Source organism: Bos indicus, chromosome 7 (assembly GCF_029378745.1).
Source record: "Bos indicus isolate NIAB-ARS_2022 breed Sahiwal x Tharparkar chromosome 7, NIAB-ARS_B.indTharparkar_mat_pri_1.0, whole genome shotgun sequence".
Lineage (NCBI taxonomy): Eukaryota > Metazoa > Chordata > Mammalia > Artiodactyla > Bovidae > Bos > Bos indicus.
In genome coordinates, this window is record NC_091766.1 from 89,898,195 (window position 1) to 89,916,507 (window position 18,313).

An 18,313-nucleotide genomic window follows, 5' to 3' on the forward strand; every position below is an offset into this window, starting at 1 on the left:
TTTAATTTTTTTTGACCCTAAAATCTGCGGTGAGGTGGTATTAGACAGGTGATTGCTAATTTCAATCTCCCTCTTGGTTTCAAATTTCTATAATTCTAATAATCCTTCATGTGCTTTATAAATCTCTGATGCAGATGGTGAGTTGCACGTTGCTGATGAGATGGTTTGACCTTGCAGGCTGAACGAATAATTGCCAACATTTGTTGAGGGTTTACCAAGTGCCAGGTGTAAAGAGTTGCACCTCACACAAACTCATTCATTTAATCCTTCCCACAGCCTTCTTAGGTAAGAATTAATAATCCTATTTTATAAACAAGGAGGCAGATACCTTACTCAGATGTTGACCTCAGTTTGTGCTTAGAAGTGTTATGTGGGAGTAGATTCCTCATTTCTAACATTTCTCCAATTCACACGCAAATTCTTAAGAGGTTAACATCTCATGGAGCGCTTCAACGTTAAAAGCCATGCCCTTTTAGGAACGAAATAAGACTCAGTACATGAGTTTTCTCTGCGGAAAGAAAACCAGCAATTGCGCACAGTTTTGTACGCAGGGCACAGTGCCCCGCTGCCTAGGTGTGCGTGATTCTTGTGCCCAAGGGGACAAACTAGCAAGCTGAGTCCAAGCGGACTACCATAAAACACGGTTCGCTCCCGAGGTCTGAGATGCGCTGCAGCTGCAGGATGTGCGCGTTGCTGCGCGCCGGCAGGTCAGCTAGGGCGCCTAGCTGCTGGAAGAGTCCATTAGGGACGGCCACGGCAGGGTGTTCCGGTCGCCGGAGGGCCGGACCTGGCGGCCCGCTGCGCAGACGAGGGCGCTTCGTCTTGGGCGGCCACCCCCGCTCCGCTGGTCAGGTGAGCGCAGCCCGGGGAGCCGCGTGTCCGATTGGAGCAGCTGGAGGAGGCCGAGGGGAGGGTGAGCGGGGGAGGATGGAGCCACCTTCCTGATGCGACCGCGGGAGAGAGACTTGGCAGCACCGGGCGAAGTGTGCGGACGCGAGCGGGAGGCGGAGCGAGGATCGGGCGAAGGGAGGCTCGGCGGGGACCTCAGGGCGCGCGCGGATGTCGGTGTCCCCGGGGCCAGGTAGGCGGTGGCTCTGCGGGGTGGTCCTGCGAGCCTCGGGGTGGCCCGCGGGAGCGCCGCAGCATCCCGGCCGTGCGCGGTGGGTCGCCCGCACCTGTTGCTGGTGGTGTGGGCGGCGAGCGAGCCATGCGCTGCGGCTCATCCAGGCGTGCCGCCCGCGGCCACACCGCCTGCAGTCCCGGCGGGGCAGCTGGCGTGGCGTTCCCCCACCCGCCCCTGCCGAAGCCGCCTCATCTCACGGAAGGTGGGAAGCGAGCGAGCGGAGGGAAATAAAAGTTTTCTTCTCTTTCTGCCTGTTTGAAACTTGAATTCTGGCTTGAGTTTTAAACAGTCTGCTTGAAAAACAAGTGATCTCTAGATCTGTCTAAGGCGCGCATTAGATAATAATAACGGGAAGGTTGAGATAAATTGAAAGAGTCTTTAGGTTCCAAAACCGCTACAGTCGAAGAACTTTCAGGGAATTGATTTCAGGAAAGTAGGAATTCGCCTGGAACTGTAGAATAATGTGTATTAAAAACTTACCCATTTTTAATGTTTTAAATTATTTCAAAATTGATTTTTTTTCCTTGAAACCAAAACTTAAGAAATTATGGCAGTTTTTATTAAGCGGAAAAGCTGGTGTGAAGGTGCCGTGTTTACTTATTCTGCGTAACTCTTCTTTTAAACCATCTTTTCACGTTTCACAGAATCCACAGCCTTTAAAAATGTGTGTAATGTGTTTATATGTTAGCTGTACACTGTTTTAGAGATTACTGATATCAGATCTTAAGGATGCATAATTATTGACAATAAAGCTCAAAAAATGTGCTTTAATACATTCAACATTAAATGTAAATACTTGCTGAAGTTATTACCTTATATTACTAAAGTTCTTTTTCCTCCTCAATGTGTCATTTATCAAAAGAGCCAGATAGAACCGTAAAAAATATAAAAGGAAAAAAAGATGTTCTGTGTCTAGTAAGGATACAAATGAACTCCAGCAATCTGTTTTTTTGGGGGTTATTTCCTAGTCTGTAGGGAAATGCCAAATACACCTTGAACTGTGTTGCAGTAAAACATTTTAAATATTTGTGTTTAGATACAACGTCCTGGCACTGCCATTAATACAGTGACTTTGGACATTCGTTTACCCTTCTGTGCCTTAGTTTCTTCATTTATAAAGTAAAGGGATTGGACTAGGTGCTTGAAAAGACTTAATTTAGCTAGAAATGAAATATCTCAAGATTATAACTTTTAAAAAAGGAGTAACCAAAATGTATACACTAGAAATAAGTATGACCCAAATTGGTCCATGTTCCTGTTTCCATGACGAGTGACGATAGCAGTTGCCCAGTATTGAATGCTTGCTATCTAATGAATTCTGAGAAGCCCTTTATATATGTAAATTAAATAGTATTACCCAGTTTAACGATAATGCCAATAATTGTAGACTAGGTAATGTAAATAACTGTAGACTAGAATGTAAGTCCGTAATGGAGGTGAAGGTAAATTACGAAACACATGGAGTTTTAATATCATCAAATATAGAAATGATGAATTAGCTACACCTTTATTATATTTTAATAACAGTTATAGTTTGTGTTGTATATATACTTATCAAATATTGAGTGCTAATTATATTCATTGTCAGAAAATGAGAACATAAGGTATATTTGGAACACAAATACTTTTGTGATAATCATGGATAGAAATGATATTAGGGAGGCTAGGGTTACACTTCTTCCTTTGGAGAAGGAAATGGCAACCCACTCCAGTGTTCTTGCCTGGAGAATCCCAGGGACAGCGGAGCCTGGTGGGCTGCCGTCTATGGGGTCGCACAGAGTCGGACACGACTGAAGTGACTTAGCAGGGATACACAAAAGTTACAAAAGGTTCAGATATCTTTCTAGTTAGAGGTATTGTTGGCCTTGGCACACGCAAAGAAAAAGTGTTCATAGAAGAATCAGCTGTGACTAAACTCTTTTGTACATATTCCCATGATGAGTGATAATAGTATGCCGCATTTTTCGAAAGTCCACTATATGGACTTTGTGTTTACTTGGCAAGTATTATTTGATTTGCAGATGAAGAAACTGAAGCAGAAAGATCTATGCTCTGGAAAGCTCCACAAAGAAAACACATTTTAACTCAGATTAGGTGTGTGATCCTTTATTGCTCAGAGATTCATAGACTGTGAACATGGCATTGAAATCCTCAAGCACTGGGAGGAGGCTTGCAGCCAAACTAGACTAATCCCTTTTATGTTATATTTGGGAAAACTGGAACTTTCTAAGTTAAGAGACTCACTTAAAGTCACATATTCTGTTTTCCCATTTATGACTGTAGATCTGTACATTCCCAGAAACAAATAAGTGAGAAGCATGTTAACGGATAAGTGTTTAGTTTATTGCCTCTCAACCAAATGCTGCCTCATGCCCTTTTTAATATTACTGACCTACTGTTATTGAAAATTTCAAGGTGGCCCCAATTAGGCCACAGAACCTTTGAGGACAGTGACTATATTTTGTATTTCTCTAGTATCTGTAGGATTTAGCAAAGTGATATATTGAGTAACTGGCTTTGTCACCTGTTTACCTGTGACAAGGGTCCAGAGTTTGGATCTGGTTTGGATGCACTAGATCCAGGGTTTGCACAGTGAAATCACTGTGCCATCACCACTTTGGCTTCGTGTACAGAGCAACTAGACAATTGATACATGCTCAGAAAGCATATTAAGCTGCTTGGGTGATGATTATTTAATTTTACTATCAAATGTAAATAGTATGTTACCATGGAGATGGATGAGCATTTCCCTGATTTCGTGGGGGGGAAAAAATCACACAGCTAAGTATTACACACAGTTGAGTGTAAACATCTCTCTAACTTGCAGATAACTTTTTTCCAGTTGTTAATACAAATTCATGTAGAAAATTCAAACGGTACAGGGAAAAAAAAAATCACCAGGAACTCCACTGTCCAAAGGTTTTGGTGACTATCCAGTCGGAGAGATGTCTTCCTTCTATTAACTCCTGCCTAATCAGGGTGAGAGCTGAATTATTTATTTAAACCGTTGATGGTTTAAAGCTCTATTTAGTCTTAGTATTCTCTCACTCAACTGTTCTATAAACAAAGATGTTTGCTGAAAAATGAAGATAAGCATGCTGCTAATAAACTGGACTCTTGCCCTCTCATGCAGAATGAAGTAGTACAGAAAGTTGATTTTGCCACATAATGCACGTCTTTTTTTTCCCTTCAGCGGGCAGGACTTGGGGGACAGAAGGCATCTTTGAATGTATGGAGGATTCTCTGATATGTCAGGATGTCCGGCCACACAGGAAGCCAGAGCAACAGAGCTCTGTGGTCCTGATAAGAGGTGTGGCAGAGGAGAGGAGGGTGGAACTGGGACACAGGAGGCTGTGGTAATACAAAGGCTGTGTTTTCTGATTCCACTGTGACACACTATACACTTTAAAATGTTCCACGCCAAGTCCCTCCCACAGCTGTTGGGCAGGTGGTCACAGGGCTCTTTCTGGTGCAGTCAGGCGTAAGTCTGCCTATCCCTCCGAGTAGGGGCAGGATGCTGAAAGGGCAATTTCTCATTCATTTATTCAGGATTCTGAAAACTCAGAATGGACTGCCTTTCATCTAAAGGAGTCAAACTGACTGTTGGGATAGTGGTGCATCCATGAGTTTTGAACTAATGCAAAATTATTAGTTATAAAGGAAGGCGGGGGGTTCTATTTGAGAGAGACAATGCCAGCTTTCTCTCTATGCATTTGAATGTCTTTACATTGTAAATGTTAGTTTTAAAGATTATTTGATTATTTGCATTCCATAAATTTATGTGTCATTTAAATTCCTTTTCCCTGGGCATGTTTTCTTGATTTGTACTATGTATTTGGGAGTAGCATTCTTTCATGCTTTACTTTATTAGGGGCTTAACATGGCTTAAGTCCAACCATCTGTTCCAGTCTTGGCACATCAGCACATTAGTGGTGGTGGTAGGGGCTAAATAAAATTCCCACAATTTAAAGGTTAGGGAAAGAGCTACCTTTATGAATAGATTTCAGCAAGACAATAGTGCAGAAGTGGAGTAAAAATGCATTTCATTCTCTGAAGCACAAGGTCCCCTGTCTGTCTTTAGTTTTGCTGAAAGGCAATTAGCATTTCAGCTAGCCAATTTGCTTACATGCAACGAAGTACTTGGGTTTATAATTTGCTGCTCTCTGTCTGAAGCTGTTGAGTCCAGTTCTTATGTAATCCTCTCCCAAGTAGCCTTCTCTCCAGCATAGTTATTGTTGCTGGTCTTAAATAACTAATCAACAGAGAGTTTTCCTTGCCTTCAACTGTAGGGTGCCATAGGGCATGGAAAATGAAATGCCAAGCTAATAAGGGGATGATTGTAATTATTAAATAGTCATTATTGAAGTGGGGCACAGGTTGAAAGATGCTGAATAGCTTCAAATCAAATGCAACTTCAAAAAGGCATTGTGTGGTGCTCTTAATAGTTTATTTCTGCGTGCAGTATGTGCAGTAAACAAAGGGTATATATTAATATGTTGGAATTAATTGAGGAAGGTGACTCAAAATTAACAAAGAAGAAGCAATTCTTAATTATTTATATTGACTTTGCCCCTTTCTGCAAGAAAGAAGAGTATGTTTAAAGAGAAAATATTTTTTTTCTTAAGTGTTACAACAAATAAGTGCGCTGAGGCATATTGTATAAACAATTCAAGGGTTTGTATTTGTATGCTAGTTGGAAATAAGATTTTGTAAGCTTCTTTAGTCATGAATTCTGATTATTAGGGTGCTATTAGTATATTTCATGCATATACTGATATCCCTCTGAAAAAGCCACTGTATATTATGATAATCCTTTTGTTAGGATAATTGGAATAATATTATCCTTTAATCCATGTCATGGGACAGTAATTCAATTTAGCTCATCTTTTAATACAATCCTGTTTTTGCAAAGTTATACTTAATGTAATTATTTGGAAGTAAATTAATACATTACTCATTTTTCAAAGAATGTTTAACTGAAAGAAGGCATGTATTAGATACAAGCCTTGTAAGTGATCATTATAATTGAGAACATATAGGAAAGGACTGCATGATCTTATATTTCCAGTCTGTGATATAAAGAAAAAGCCCTATCTGCAGCTATAAATAGAGTGGTTTGTATATTGTTCAACTGCATTCACCAGTGTTGATTACTAGGAATGAATCAAAGGCTTACCTGTCCTCTGGCAGACTAGTTAACTCAGGATGGAAAGTGTCCTGGAAACAGGGGCCCTTGATCTGCACTTTGAAGAGTGGTAAAGGAGAGGGAGTGCTGAGGGGTAGAGAGAAAGGCCTGGGGAATGTCGTGGATCAAAGGTGCACAGGTAAGAATGATCGGGCTGTCTTGTTCCAGATACACATTAGATCAACTTGTTGACAGAAGAGAAAAAGATGACTGAATGTATGGTGGTATGAATTTTTTTTTTAATTGAGATATAATTCACTTACCCAAAAAAAAAAAATTCACCTTTCAAAGTAGACAATTCAGTGTCACTTAATATATTTACAAATTTGTGCCATTGTTAACCATTATCATTCCAGAACATTTTCATCACCTCAAAAGAAATCCTGTTCCCATTCACCATCACTTCCTGTTCTCTCCCCACTCTCAAGTCTTTGGCAACCAGTCTACTTTCTGTCCCTATAGACGTGCCTCTTTTATACATGTTATATACATGGAGTCATCCAGTACATGGCCTTTTGTGTCTGCCTTCTGTCACTTACCTGATATTTACAAGGTTCATCACGTGGTAGTGTGTTTGTACACGTAAAGTACTTTGTTCTTTTTTATGGCTGAATAATTCCATTCTGTGAATATACTACTTTTTGTTTATCCATTCATCAATTGATGGACATTGAGATTGTTTCTAATTTTTAACTATTATATTATGGACAAGTTTGTGTACAAGTTTTTGTGTGAATAAATGCTTTCAGTTCTCTTGGTAAGGAGTGGAATTGCTGGGTCAATAGAGAGGTGAATAAAATAGCCAGGATGCATTAGAAGAACTTTATCCCTTCTATACATCCTGTTAAGCTCAGTGTCGCCATATAAGGCAGATGATTGAAGTGTGACCTGAAGTTTTATCACTTAGAACTCTACTTGCATAGATCTCTGCCAATTGTGTGTGTGCTAAGTCGTTTCAGTTGTTTATGACTCTTTGCAACCCTATGAACTGTAGCCCACTAGGCCCCTCTGTCCATGGGGATTCTCCAGGCAAGAATACTAGAGTGGGTTGCCCTACCCTCCTCCTATGAACTGTAGCCCACTAGGCTCCTCTGTCCATGGGGATTCTCCAGGCAAGAATACTAGAGTGGGTTGCCCTACCCTCCTGCAGGGGATCTTCCCGACTTAGGGATTGAATCCACTTCTCTTATGTCTCCTGCCTTGGCAGGTGGGTTCTTTACCACTAGTGCCGCCTAGGAAGCCCAGATCTTTGCCAATTATAATTCATTTAATACAACCAAACTGTGATAAAACAAAATAAAAGGACAGTTTGCGACCAATGACTTCTCCTTCACTAGTGGCTGTAGGTTTTCTTAAGATGGGAAGTATGGTAATGGCTGGCATAATGCGTGACCTTTCTAGGATATGCTAAAATAAAAGGTGTGATTGTATATAACATGATGCACGCTGAATTCAATTTTCTGATGACTTCTGTCCTTTCGGTAGGCATTCATCTAAATGATATGGTTGAATTGACAAAATGAGATAAATTTATTTATTCTTCTAAGGTAAACTACAGAGCTTTAAAATGTTATTTTGTTAAGGAGGGCAGTTCATAGATTATTTGATTGAAAGTTGGGCTTTAAGTAAAAGACGTGTTCAGTTCACTATGTATAGTTTGTCAGATATCACTAATTCTGTTGTGTATGTGTACACTTGTGTATTTATCTGAAACCTTAAGTAATTTTCTGAAAGGGTCTGATGTACTTTATGAAATAAATTGACATTTGAACGAATTTGTCTAATTTTGGATGAGGCAAAATATTTTAAGCTCTTTTGAAAAAACTCGATGTATTTGCTTAGGGCCTCATGATTTGGGCTTCCCTTGTGGCTCAGCTGGTAAAGAATCCACCTGCAATACGGGAGACCTGGGTCCCATCCGTGGGTTGAGAAGATACCCTGGGGAAGGCTACCCCCTCCAGTATTCCAGCCTGGAGAATCCCATGGACTGTATAGTCTATGGGGTCGCAAAGAGTTGGACACAACTGAGCGACATTCACTTTATGATTTGGAACATATGTTCACATAAATTTATTCATGTAATCCTAATAACCACTTCATTGTTAGAGCCAATTTGACCTCCTGATGGCAATATATTCATGCATTTTTACATTTTAATTATTTATTTAAAATTAATTTTATTAGCGTATAGTTGATTTACAGTGTTGTGGTCGTTTCTTTTGTACCCTGCATTTTTCACAAGTAGGAATTTTCAACTGAGGCACCAAAGAAGTTGTATATCAAATGTCAAAGTGAGTTGCGAGAAATTATCAGGACTCAGAATTTCAAGGAAGATAACAGAAACTAATTGGATAATTTTAAAATTTCTTCATATAAAGTAAAAGAGTTAAGTCCGAGAGAGGATTTTCTGGAGAGAATTTATATTGGAAATCCGTGGAAGTGCTGTGACTATCCCATCTTGTGTGTATCTGTGTGTATGTGTGTTAATCAATCAGTTGTGTCTAACTCTTTGCAACCCATGGGCTGTAGCCTGCCAGGCTTCTCTGTCCGTGGGATTCTCTGGGCAAGAATACTGGAGTGGGTTGCCATTCCCTTCCCCAGGGGATTTTCCCAATTTAGGGATCAAACCTGGGTCTCCTACGTTGCAGGCAGATTCTTTACCATCTGAGTTTGTGGCTCTTCTTGAATGTGGTGGGAAGGGCTTCAGCTCTGCTTGGAGAGTCTGATTTGTGGTTGAGGACAGAAGCAAAAATGTTACCAAGAGAACTCAGCAGGGTGGAGGGATGTGTCTGGTGATGCTGTGCAAAGGGAAGTGAGCCCCAAGAGCCAGCTATGGCACTCACAATAGGGATGTTACCTGAAGTCATTTTCAAAGAATCTTGCCTAAGAGGACAGCTTGTGGCAGGCCCTGGTTGGGGTAAAAGAAAAGTTAGTGTTAAATTAGGAGAAGGCAATGGCACCCCACTCCAGTACTTTGCCTGGAAAATCCCATGGACAGAAGAGCCTGGTAGGCTGCAGTCCATTGGGTCGCTAAGAGTCGGACATGACTGAGCGACTTCACTTTCACTTTTCACTTTCATGCATTGGAGAAGGAAATGGCAACCCACTCTAGTGTTCTTGCCTGGAGAATCCCAGGGATGGGGGAGCCTGGTGGCTGCCCTCTATGGGGTCACACAGAGTCGGACACGACTGAAGTGACTTAGCAGTAGCAGCAGTGTTAAATTAATTAGAGCTTTGATGTTAATGTGAGTTTGCCAGTAAATAGGTATTATTATGAAAGCTTTCAAACATGTACATAAATAGAAAAGTAAAATGAACCCCTTTACACCTACTGCTCAGAATTGACAGTTTTCAAGATTTTCTGTGTGTGTTTCATGTATCAACATATCACAGAAGGAAGCTGTAAAAATACGGTTATTTTCTTACATAATCACAATTCTGTTATCTTACCTAACAAAATTAACAATAATCCCATAGTCTCGTTCACTAGTGAGTTCATTTTCAAATTTCCTTGATTGTCTCAAATATGTCTTTTTAGAGTTTGATTCTTCTAATTAGGATGTAAATAATTCTTAGCTGTTCCTTCTGACAGAATCTCAAAGTTGTTTTGAATCTCCCTTTCCCCCCATACCTTTGATGTGTTGAATAAATTTGGTAATTTATCACCTGGTGTATCTGTGTTCTGCATTTGATTGTTTCTTTCTTTTTGGAATACTTAATGAGTTTCTTTATCCCCTGTTTTGAGTTGGTGATGGACAGGGAGGCCTGGCGTGCTGTGATTCATGGGGTCGCGAAGAGTCGGACACGACTGAGCGACTGAACTGAAACTGGGAGTTAGCTGTCAAACGTCCATTGGATTCAGGTTCTGTCTTTTGGACAATATAGGTGGTGCTGTAAAGTTTATATGCTATTTATCTGGACATGTGTGGTTCTCTGTCTTTAGTGACACTAGGCGTCAGCAGTGGATTTGAATTTAAATCAACAGTCAGAAAGCCCAGTCTCTACATTCAGAAGTTTCCCATTACCAGCCCACCCCCAGTTTTACTGAGATGTGATTGACATGTAGCACTGTAGTATTTTAAGGTGTACAGCAAAATGATTTGATATATGTGTATATTGCAAAATGATTACCACAGTAGTTTAGATAACATCCCTCTCCTCACATAGCTATAAATATTTTTTCTTGTAATGAAAACTTTTAAGGTTTTCTCTCTTAGCAGCTTTTGAATATATAATACCATCTTGTTAGCTGTAATCATCATGCTGTGTATTACATCCTGGGAAGAACATATAACTGGGAGTTTATAGTTTTTGAACGCCTTTACCCATTTTCACCTCTATCTCCCTCTGGCAGCCCCAATGTAATCTGTTTCTGAGTTTGTTTTTTAAAATGCCACATATAAGTAAGATCATACGATATTTATCTTTCTTTGTATGACTTATTTCACTTAGCATAAAATCCTCATGGTCTATCCATGTGGTAAAAATGGCAAGATTTCCTTCTTTTTTATGGCTGAATACTATTCCTGTGTGTGTGTGTGTGTGTGTACACATGTTTATCACAGTATCCATTCAATCCATTCATTCATTGACGGGCACTTAGGTTGTTGCTATGTTTTGGCTGTTGTAAATAATGCTACAGTGAACACGGTGATACAGATATGTCTTTGAGTTAGTGATTTTGTTTCCTTCAGATATGTACCTTGAATGGGAATTGCTGGATCCTCTGGTGGTTGTATTTTTAGTTTCTTTGAGCAACCTTTATAATGTTTTCTACAGTGGCTGCACCAATTTACATTCCCTCCAATAGAGCCCAACTTCTTTTCTCCACATCCTTATGAACACATCTCTTGTCTTTTTTATTACAGCCATTCTAACAGTGTGAGGTGATATTTTATTGTGGTTTTGATTTCATTTCCCTGATGGTTAATGATGTTGACTGTCTTTTCATGTACCTGTTGCTCATTTTTATGTCTTCTTTGGGAAATGTCTATTTAGTTCGTCTGCCTATATTTTAATCAGATATTTTTGGTATTTAGTTTATGAGTTCTTTATATCTTTTGGATAGTAACTTCTTATTAGATACATGATTTGCAAATATTTTCCTCCGTTCTGCAGGTTTCCTTTTCATTTTGTTGATGGCTTCTTTTGCTGAGTGGAAGCTTTTTAGTTTAGTGTGGTCCTACTTGCTTAGTTTTGCTTTTGTTGAATTTCCTTTTTATGTGAAATATTAAAAATCATTGCCAGAACCAATGTCAGGGAGCTTACCCCCTTGGTTTTCTTCTAGGAGTTTTATGGTTTCAGGTCTTGCATTAGAATCTTTAATCTATATTTTTTTAATTTTTATCTAATTGTTTCACCTATGAATGGTCATTTCTTTAGTTATTTTTTTGGAAGTAGCAAACAGGTGGTTTTCTAACTCTGTCCCTCTTGCCACATTAACTGGAATTTTTTTAAGGAAAACTTTTTCCTTAACTAGGCTATTTGGTTACTCTGAAAAGGAATTTACCTAGGATAGATAGGATAAATATTTAATTCTTTCCCTTTAAATGTTAATTTCAGAGTAAGGAGTTGATACCCTGGTTGCATTTAGTGGTGACCAAGAGACATGAAACAACAGACTGGTTCCAAATAGGAAAAGGACTACATCAAGGCTGTATATTATCACCCTGCTTATTTAGCTCATATGCAGAGTACATCATGAGAAACGCTGGACTGGAAGAAACACAAGCTGGAATCAAGATTGCCAGGAGAAATATCAGTAACCTCAGATATGCAGATGACACCACCCTTATGGCAGAAAGTGAAGAGGAACTCAAAAGCCTCTTGATGAAAGTGAAAGTGGAGAGTGAAAAAGTGGGCTTAAAGCTCAACATTCAGAAAACGAAGATCATGTCATCCGGTCCCATCACTTCATGGGAAATAGATGGGAAACAGTGGAAACAGTGTCACACTTTATTTTTGGGGGCTCCAAAATCACTGCAGATGGTGACTGCAGCCATGAAATTAAAAGACGCTTACTCCTTGGAAGGAAAGTTATGTCCAACCTAGATGGCATATTCAATAGCAGAGACATTACTTTGCCAACAAAGGTCCATCTAGTCAAGGCTATGGTTTTTCCTGTGGTCATGTATGGATGTGAGAGTTGGACTGTGAAGAAAGCTGAGTGCCGGAGAATTGATGCTTTTGAACTGTGGTGTTGGAGAAGACTCTTGAGAGTCCCTTGGACTGCAAGGAGATCCAACCAATCCATTCTGAAGGAGATCAGCCCTGGGATTTCTTTGGAAGGAATGATGTTAAAGCTGAAACTCCAGTACTTTGGCCACCTCATGTGAAGAATTGACTCATTGGAAAAGACTCTGATGCTGGGAGGGATTGGGGGCAAGAGGAGAAGGGGACGACAGAGGATGAGATGGCTGGATGGCATCACTGACTCGATGGATGTGAGTCTGGGTGAACTCCGGGAGTTGGTGATGGACAGGGAGGCCTGGCGTGCTGTGATTCATGGGGTCGCAAAGAGTCGGACACGACTGAGTGACTGAACTGAAGGAGATCAGTCCTGGGTGTTCATTGGAAGGACTGATGCTGAGGCTGAAACTCCATTACTTTGGCCACCTCATGTGAAGAGTTGACTCACTGGAAAAAACCCTGATGCTGGGAGGGATTGGGGGCAGGAGGAGAAGGGGACGACAGAGGATGAGATGGCTGGATGGTGTCACCGACTCAATGGACATGAGTTTATGTAAATTCCGGGAGTTGGTGATGGACAGGGAGGCCTGGCGTGCTGCGATTCATGGGGTCACAAAGTGTCGGACATGACTGAGCGACTGAACTGATCTGAACTGAATGAGATAGACAGATGGAGTGATTGATTTTTGTATCCTTTTAAACTTAAGGGTTTATATATTCTGTGTGTTTCAAACAGTTGCAGTCTTTACCCTCTTAGATAGACAAAATTTTAATCTTTGGCCAATGGAAACCCTCTCATGTTCCTCTTGTGCCCCATTGACATGACCTCATTAATCTTCAGTAGCTTCCTTGCTGTTATGAGATGTTCAGTTTCATTTTGTATATTTTCCTCCCCAAGTAATCAGTTATTCCTCTAATGACCCTTGGTTCCTTTTTGTGGGGAGTGATGTTTAGAAACAAAAATGTGGGCACTAGTAATGCTTACTGTTATGGATTTGTCATTACTTTTAAGCCTTTTTAATGTTCATTTCTTTCTTATGTAGTTATTTATTATTTGTTCTATCCTACAACATATACAGTTTCAATATATATATTCTACAGTGTGTAAAATGTGGTCCTGAAATGTGTATTCTACAATATACAAATTTAATTTAAATATAATAATACTGATATTACCACTGACAGTAAGAATACCGATTGAAGTATAAACTTCCGTTGAAGCAGGGTGTTTGTCCTTAGAGTTTATTCTACTTAGGTCAGATGGTCAAAATACCATGTTCTAAAGCCACTAGAAAGAATTATTTTGTCAGTGATTATATCACCACTTGATATACAGTTAATCTTACTTGTTTCAGTTTGTTTGTCCATATGTAGTTCTGTCTGCAAAAGAAACATTGGCAACATAATTCCAGGGCTAGTAAAAGTGGTTACCTGTGGGTGGAGGGAGAAAGGAATAGATGGATAGAAGTGAGAATTCTCTGAATATACCTTGTTAAACTATAGGTTTGAGCTTGTATTCATGGAAATGCATTATATATTTTGAAAATAAAAATCAGATTAAAAAATTACCTATACCTAGAGATGTCAAGTGAAAGAGGAGAGTGAAAAAGTTGGCTTAAAATTCAGCATTCAGAAAACTAAGATCATGGCATCTGGTCCCATCAGTTCATGGGAAATGGATGGGAAAACAGTGGAAACAGTGGCAAACTATTTTTGGGGGCTCCAAAATCACTGCAGATAGTGATTGCAGCCATGAAATTAAAAGACACTTACTCATTGGAAGGAAAGTTATGACCAACTTGGACAGCATATTAAAAAGCATGAGACATTACTTTGCCAACAAAGGTCCATCTAGTCAAGGCTATGGTTTTTCCAGTGGTCACGTATGGATGTGAGAGTTGGACTGTGAAGAAAGCTGAGCACCGAAGAATTGATGCTTTTGAACTGTGATGCTGGAGAAAACTCTTGAGAGTCCCTTGGACTGCAAGGAGATCCAACCAGTCCATCCTAAAGGAGACCAGTCCTGGGTGTTCATTGAAAGGACTGATGGATGCTGAGGCTGAAACTCCAGTACTTTGGCCACCTCATGCGAAGAGTTGACTCATTGGAAAAGACCCTGATACTGGGAGGGATTGGGGGCAGGAGGAGAAGGGGACGACAGAGGATGAGATGGCTGGATGGCATCACCGACTCGATGCACATGAGTTTGGGTAGACTCCGGGAGTTTTTGATGGACAGGGAGGCCTGGTGTGCTGCAATTCATGGGGTCACAAAGAGTCGGACACGACTGAGCGACTGAATTGAACTGAACTGAGAGATGTCAAATAGTCTGCTGAATAAATTCCAAATTTAGAGGTGAAGTTTGGCTGGAGATGTACATTTGGAAGACTATGTTTAAAGCAGTGAGGTCAATGAGATCCCAGTGAGAGTGAGTGTAGATGCAGAAGAGGTCTGGGCTTGGTACCTGGACTGCGACCAGGGTGGTATAACTTCAAGGTATTTTGTACCCAGACTGATGCCTGTTTTATCACAAAGACATCAGAAGATAGGGATCCAGCAAAAGAGACTGAAGGGTACCTAGTGAGTGAGAAGGGAAAGCAGATGAATGTGGCATCAGGAAGCCACATGAGAAAGTGACTCAAGAAGCAGGAAGTGACCAACCACCTGCTCTTTCAGTCACTTTTTTTTTTTTTAATTTACTTTTTGGCTGTGGGCATATAGTTCCCAACCAGGGATGGAACCCACATTCCCTGCTTTGGGAGTGTGGATTCTTTTTATTTTTTTGGCATGTGGGATCTTAGCTCCCTGACCAGGGATTGAACCCATGACTCCTGCAGTGAAAGCATGGAGTCTTAACCACTGGACCATCAGAAAAATCCCTGGAAGTGTGGATTCTTTTATTTTTTTTTTATTTTTAAACTTTACATAATTGTATTAGTTTTGCCAAATATCAAAATGAATCCATCACAGGTATACATGTGCTCCCCATCCTGAACCCTCCTCCCTCCTCCCTCCCCATACCATCCCTCTGGGTCGTCCCAGTGCACTAGCCCCAAGCATCCAGTATCGTGCATTGAACCTGGACTGGCATCTCGTTTCATACATGATATTTTACATGTTTCAATGCCATTCTCCCAAATCTTCCCACCCTCTCCCTCTCCCACAGAGTCCATAAGACTGTTCCATACATCAGCGTCAATTTTGCTGTCTCGTACACACGGTTATTGTTATCATCTTTCTAAATTCCATATATATGCGTTATTATACTGTATTGGTGTTTTTCCTTCTGGCTTACTTAACCACTGGACCAGGAAAGCCCCTCAGTCACATTTTGTATTATGATTTTTCCAGCACATCCTAAACCACAAGAGCATATTTAAAAGCGTTATAGGAGGTGGCTGAACTTAGAGAAATGGGAGATATTTAGAGTGGGAAAGATGTGGTCTGATAATGGGAAAGTTAAGTCCCAGCTACAAGAGAAATTCAGGTAAGTCACTTCTTGTGAAACTTTCACTTCTAGTCTACATTCGCAGAGCCTCAACTCTCACATTTAATTTTGTAAGTTTAAATGAAACTCTGGATTCAAAATAGGGTGAAATTAAAATTTAATGTTGAAAGAAGTAACAAAAAGTATTGTCTTTCATGAATTGTGAAAAAAAATACAGATAGAAAAATGATACATCTTTTTTTAAAAGCCAGTTAAACTTTATGATTGAAAGAAGGGACAATTACCATGCTAGAAGGTGAGGGCAGAGTGGGTGGCATAACTTCAAGATAATTTGTACCCTGGACACATTGATCAAAGGCAAAATAAAAAAGGAGCAACAGTCTGAGGGAGTCATTGCATTATCAGAAGAAGATTCCTTGTATTTCAATTCATGATATCAGGTCTCCTATGGCCAAGTCAAGAGATGAAATATAGTGTAGTTGATACACACAATGAATTCTATTAAAGTCTTTTTCACTGGTGAATATTCTTGTAAGGTAAGTTTTGCATAGAAAGGATTTCATAGAAGCATGTGAAATAGACCTGTGTAGGGGGAACTGTATTCTTTTCTGAAGTTGTATATTACAGCTGAAAGAAGAAAATGGAGGATGGAGGATAAGGAAGAAAACAGGAAAGGTACAAAAAGATGATGAGAGATTTGTCTACATTCTTATTTTGATTGATATTTCTGCCTTTTTTGTTTTAGAAACACTTGGGCACTAAACATATCTAGAAGTTACCTATTTTATAATGTGTTGATAACACATTCATATAATTCTAAAGTTGTAGTTCTTGGATTACATGAAGCCCTAGAAATTTACAGCCACAATTCAAGTGTTAGGATGGCGATGTTAAATGATCTTTAGATTTAGATCTCATTTAGAAAATGATCTTCAGTTTCAGAGCTCTATATTTTGGTATTTTGCTTTTCAAAATAGGATTAGAAATGACCAAAGTAGAACATTTTCAAATGCAGTAACTATGAAAAAAATAGAAAAACACAAAGAAACAGCAAAATCACTTCAAATTTCTTTTGCCTAAAGTTGACCATGGTTTTTTCAGTACTTTTCCAGGTGGATATTCACTTGTATATATAAACATGTATGTATATTTAGTATTTATATTTTATGTAAAATATTTTATTTTAAATTAACATACTGCATCATAAAATTCATTTAAGATAGACTATAATATTTTATAATATGATATTCTTCATTCTTTTAAATAATTATGTAATAAGATTGGATATGCATGCTCAGTCATGTCTGACTGTTTGTGACCCCATGGACTGTGGCCCACCAGGCTCCTTTGTCCATGGAATTCTCCGGGTGAGAATACTGAAATGGGTTGCCATGCCCTCCTCCAGGGGATCTTATCAACCCAGGAATTGAACTCACATCTCTTACGTCTCCTGCATTAGCAGATTTTTCCAGCAATCATGTGCAAGTCATGTACTGATGTGAGAGTTGGACTAGAAAGAAGAATGAGCACTGAAGAATTGATGCTTTCAAACTGTGGTGTTGGAGAAGACACCCTTGGACTGCAAGGGGATCAAATCAGTCAATCCTAAAAGAAATCAACCCTGAATATTCATTGGAAGGACTGATGCTGAAGCTGAAGCTCCCATACTTTGACTCTCTGATGTAAAGAGCCGACTCGTTGGAAATGACCCTGATGCTAGGAAAGATTAAGGGTAGGAGGAGAAGGGAGTGGCAGAAGATGAGATGGTTAGATAGCATCATCAACTCAATGGACATGAGTTTGAGCAAACTCCGGGAGATAGTGGACAGGAAAGCCTGGAGAGCTTCAGTCCATGGGTTCACAAAAAGTCAGACAGGACTGAGCAACTGAACAGGATCTTTTCTATTCCACATTACTGTACAGTATCCATTTTCACCACCCATCACAACTTGTTTTTAAAAATGGAACATTTTTTTACGTTTCAGTAGAGAAATGGATGTGGAAATACAGTCAAGATTCTTTTTGCTTAACTTATGTGGAAATCAAACATCAAAGCAATAAACATAACCAAGCTGGTGCAAGTGATTTCCAATGCTTGATTTAGGTATTTTGAGCATATTGGGCTATCTCCTGCATGGTATAATGCTGACCGTTTTCCATTAATGTCTCAACTTGATCACTGTCAACTTCAACTGGTCTGCCAGACCATGGAGCACCATCCAGAGAAATCTGCAACACAAAACTTTACAAACCACTTTTGACATGTTCCATCAGTCACAGCTTTGCCAACTACCTAGACAGTTCCATCTAGCTATTCTTAGCACATTGCCTAACCTAGAGTAACTGCTCAATAATTGTGCATTATTGT

The 18,313-nt window shown here is 39.8% G+C and overlaps 1 protein-coding gene across 1 annotated transcript in view; it reads left to right on the top strand.

Annotated features, from left to right (window-relative positions):
- Positions 1–923: 923 nt before the first annotated feature.
- Positions 924–18,313, top strand: part of ADGRV1 (adhesion G protein-coupled receptor V1) — a 543,203-nt gene continuing 525,813 nt past the window's right edge. The window contains exon 1 of the mRNA XM_070794032.1: positions 924–1,081. Within this exon, the coding sequence (XP_070650133.1) occupies positions 1,060–1,081 (22 nt within the window). The 5' untranslated portion in view covers positions 924–1,059. The remainder of the gene's footprint in view (positions 1,082–18,313) is intronic.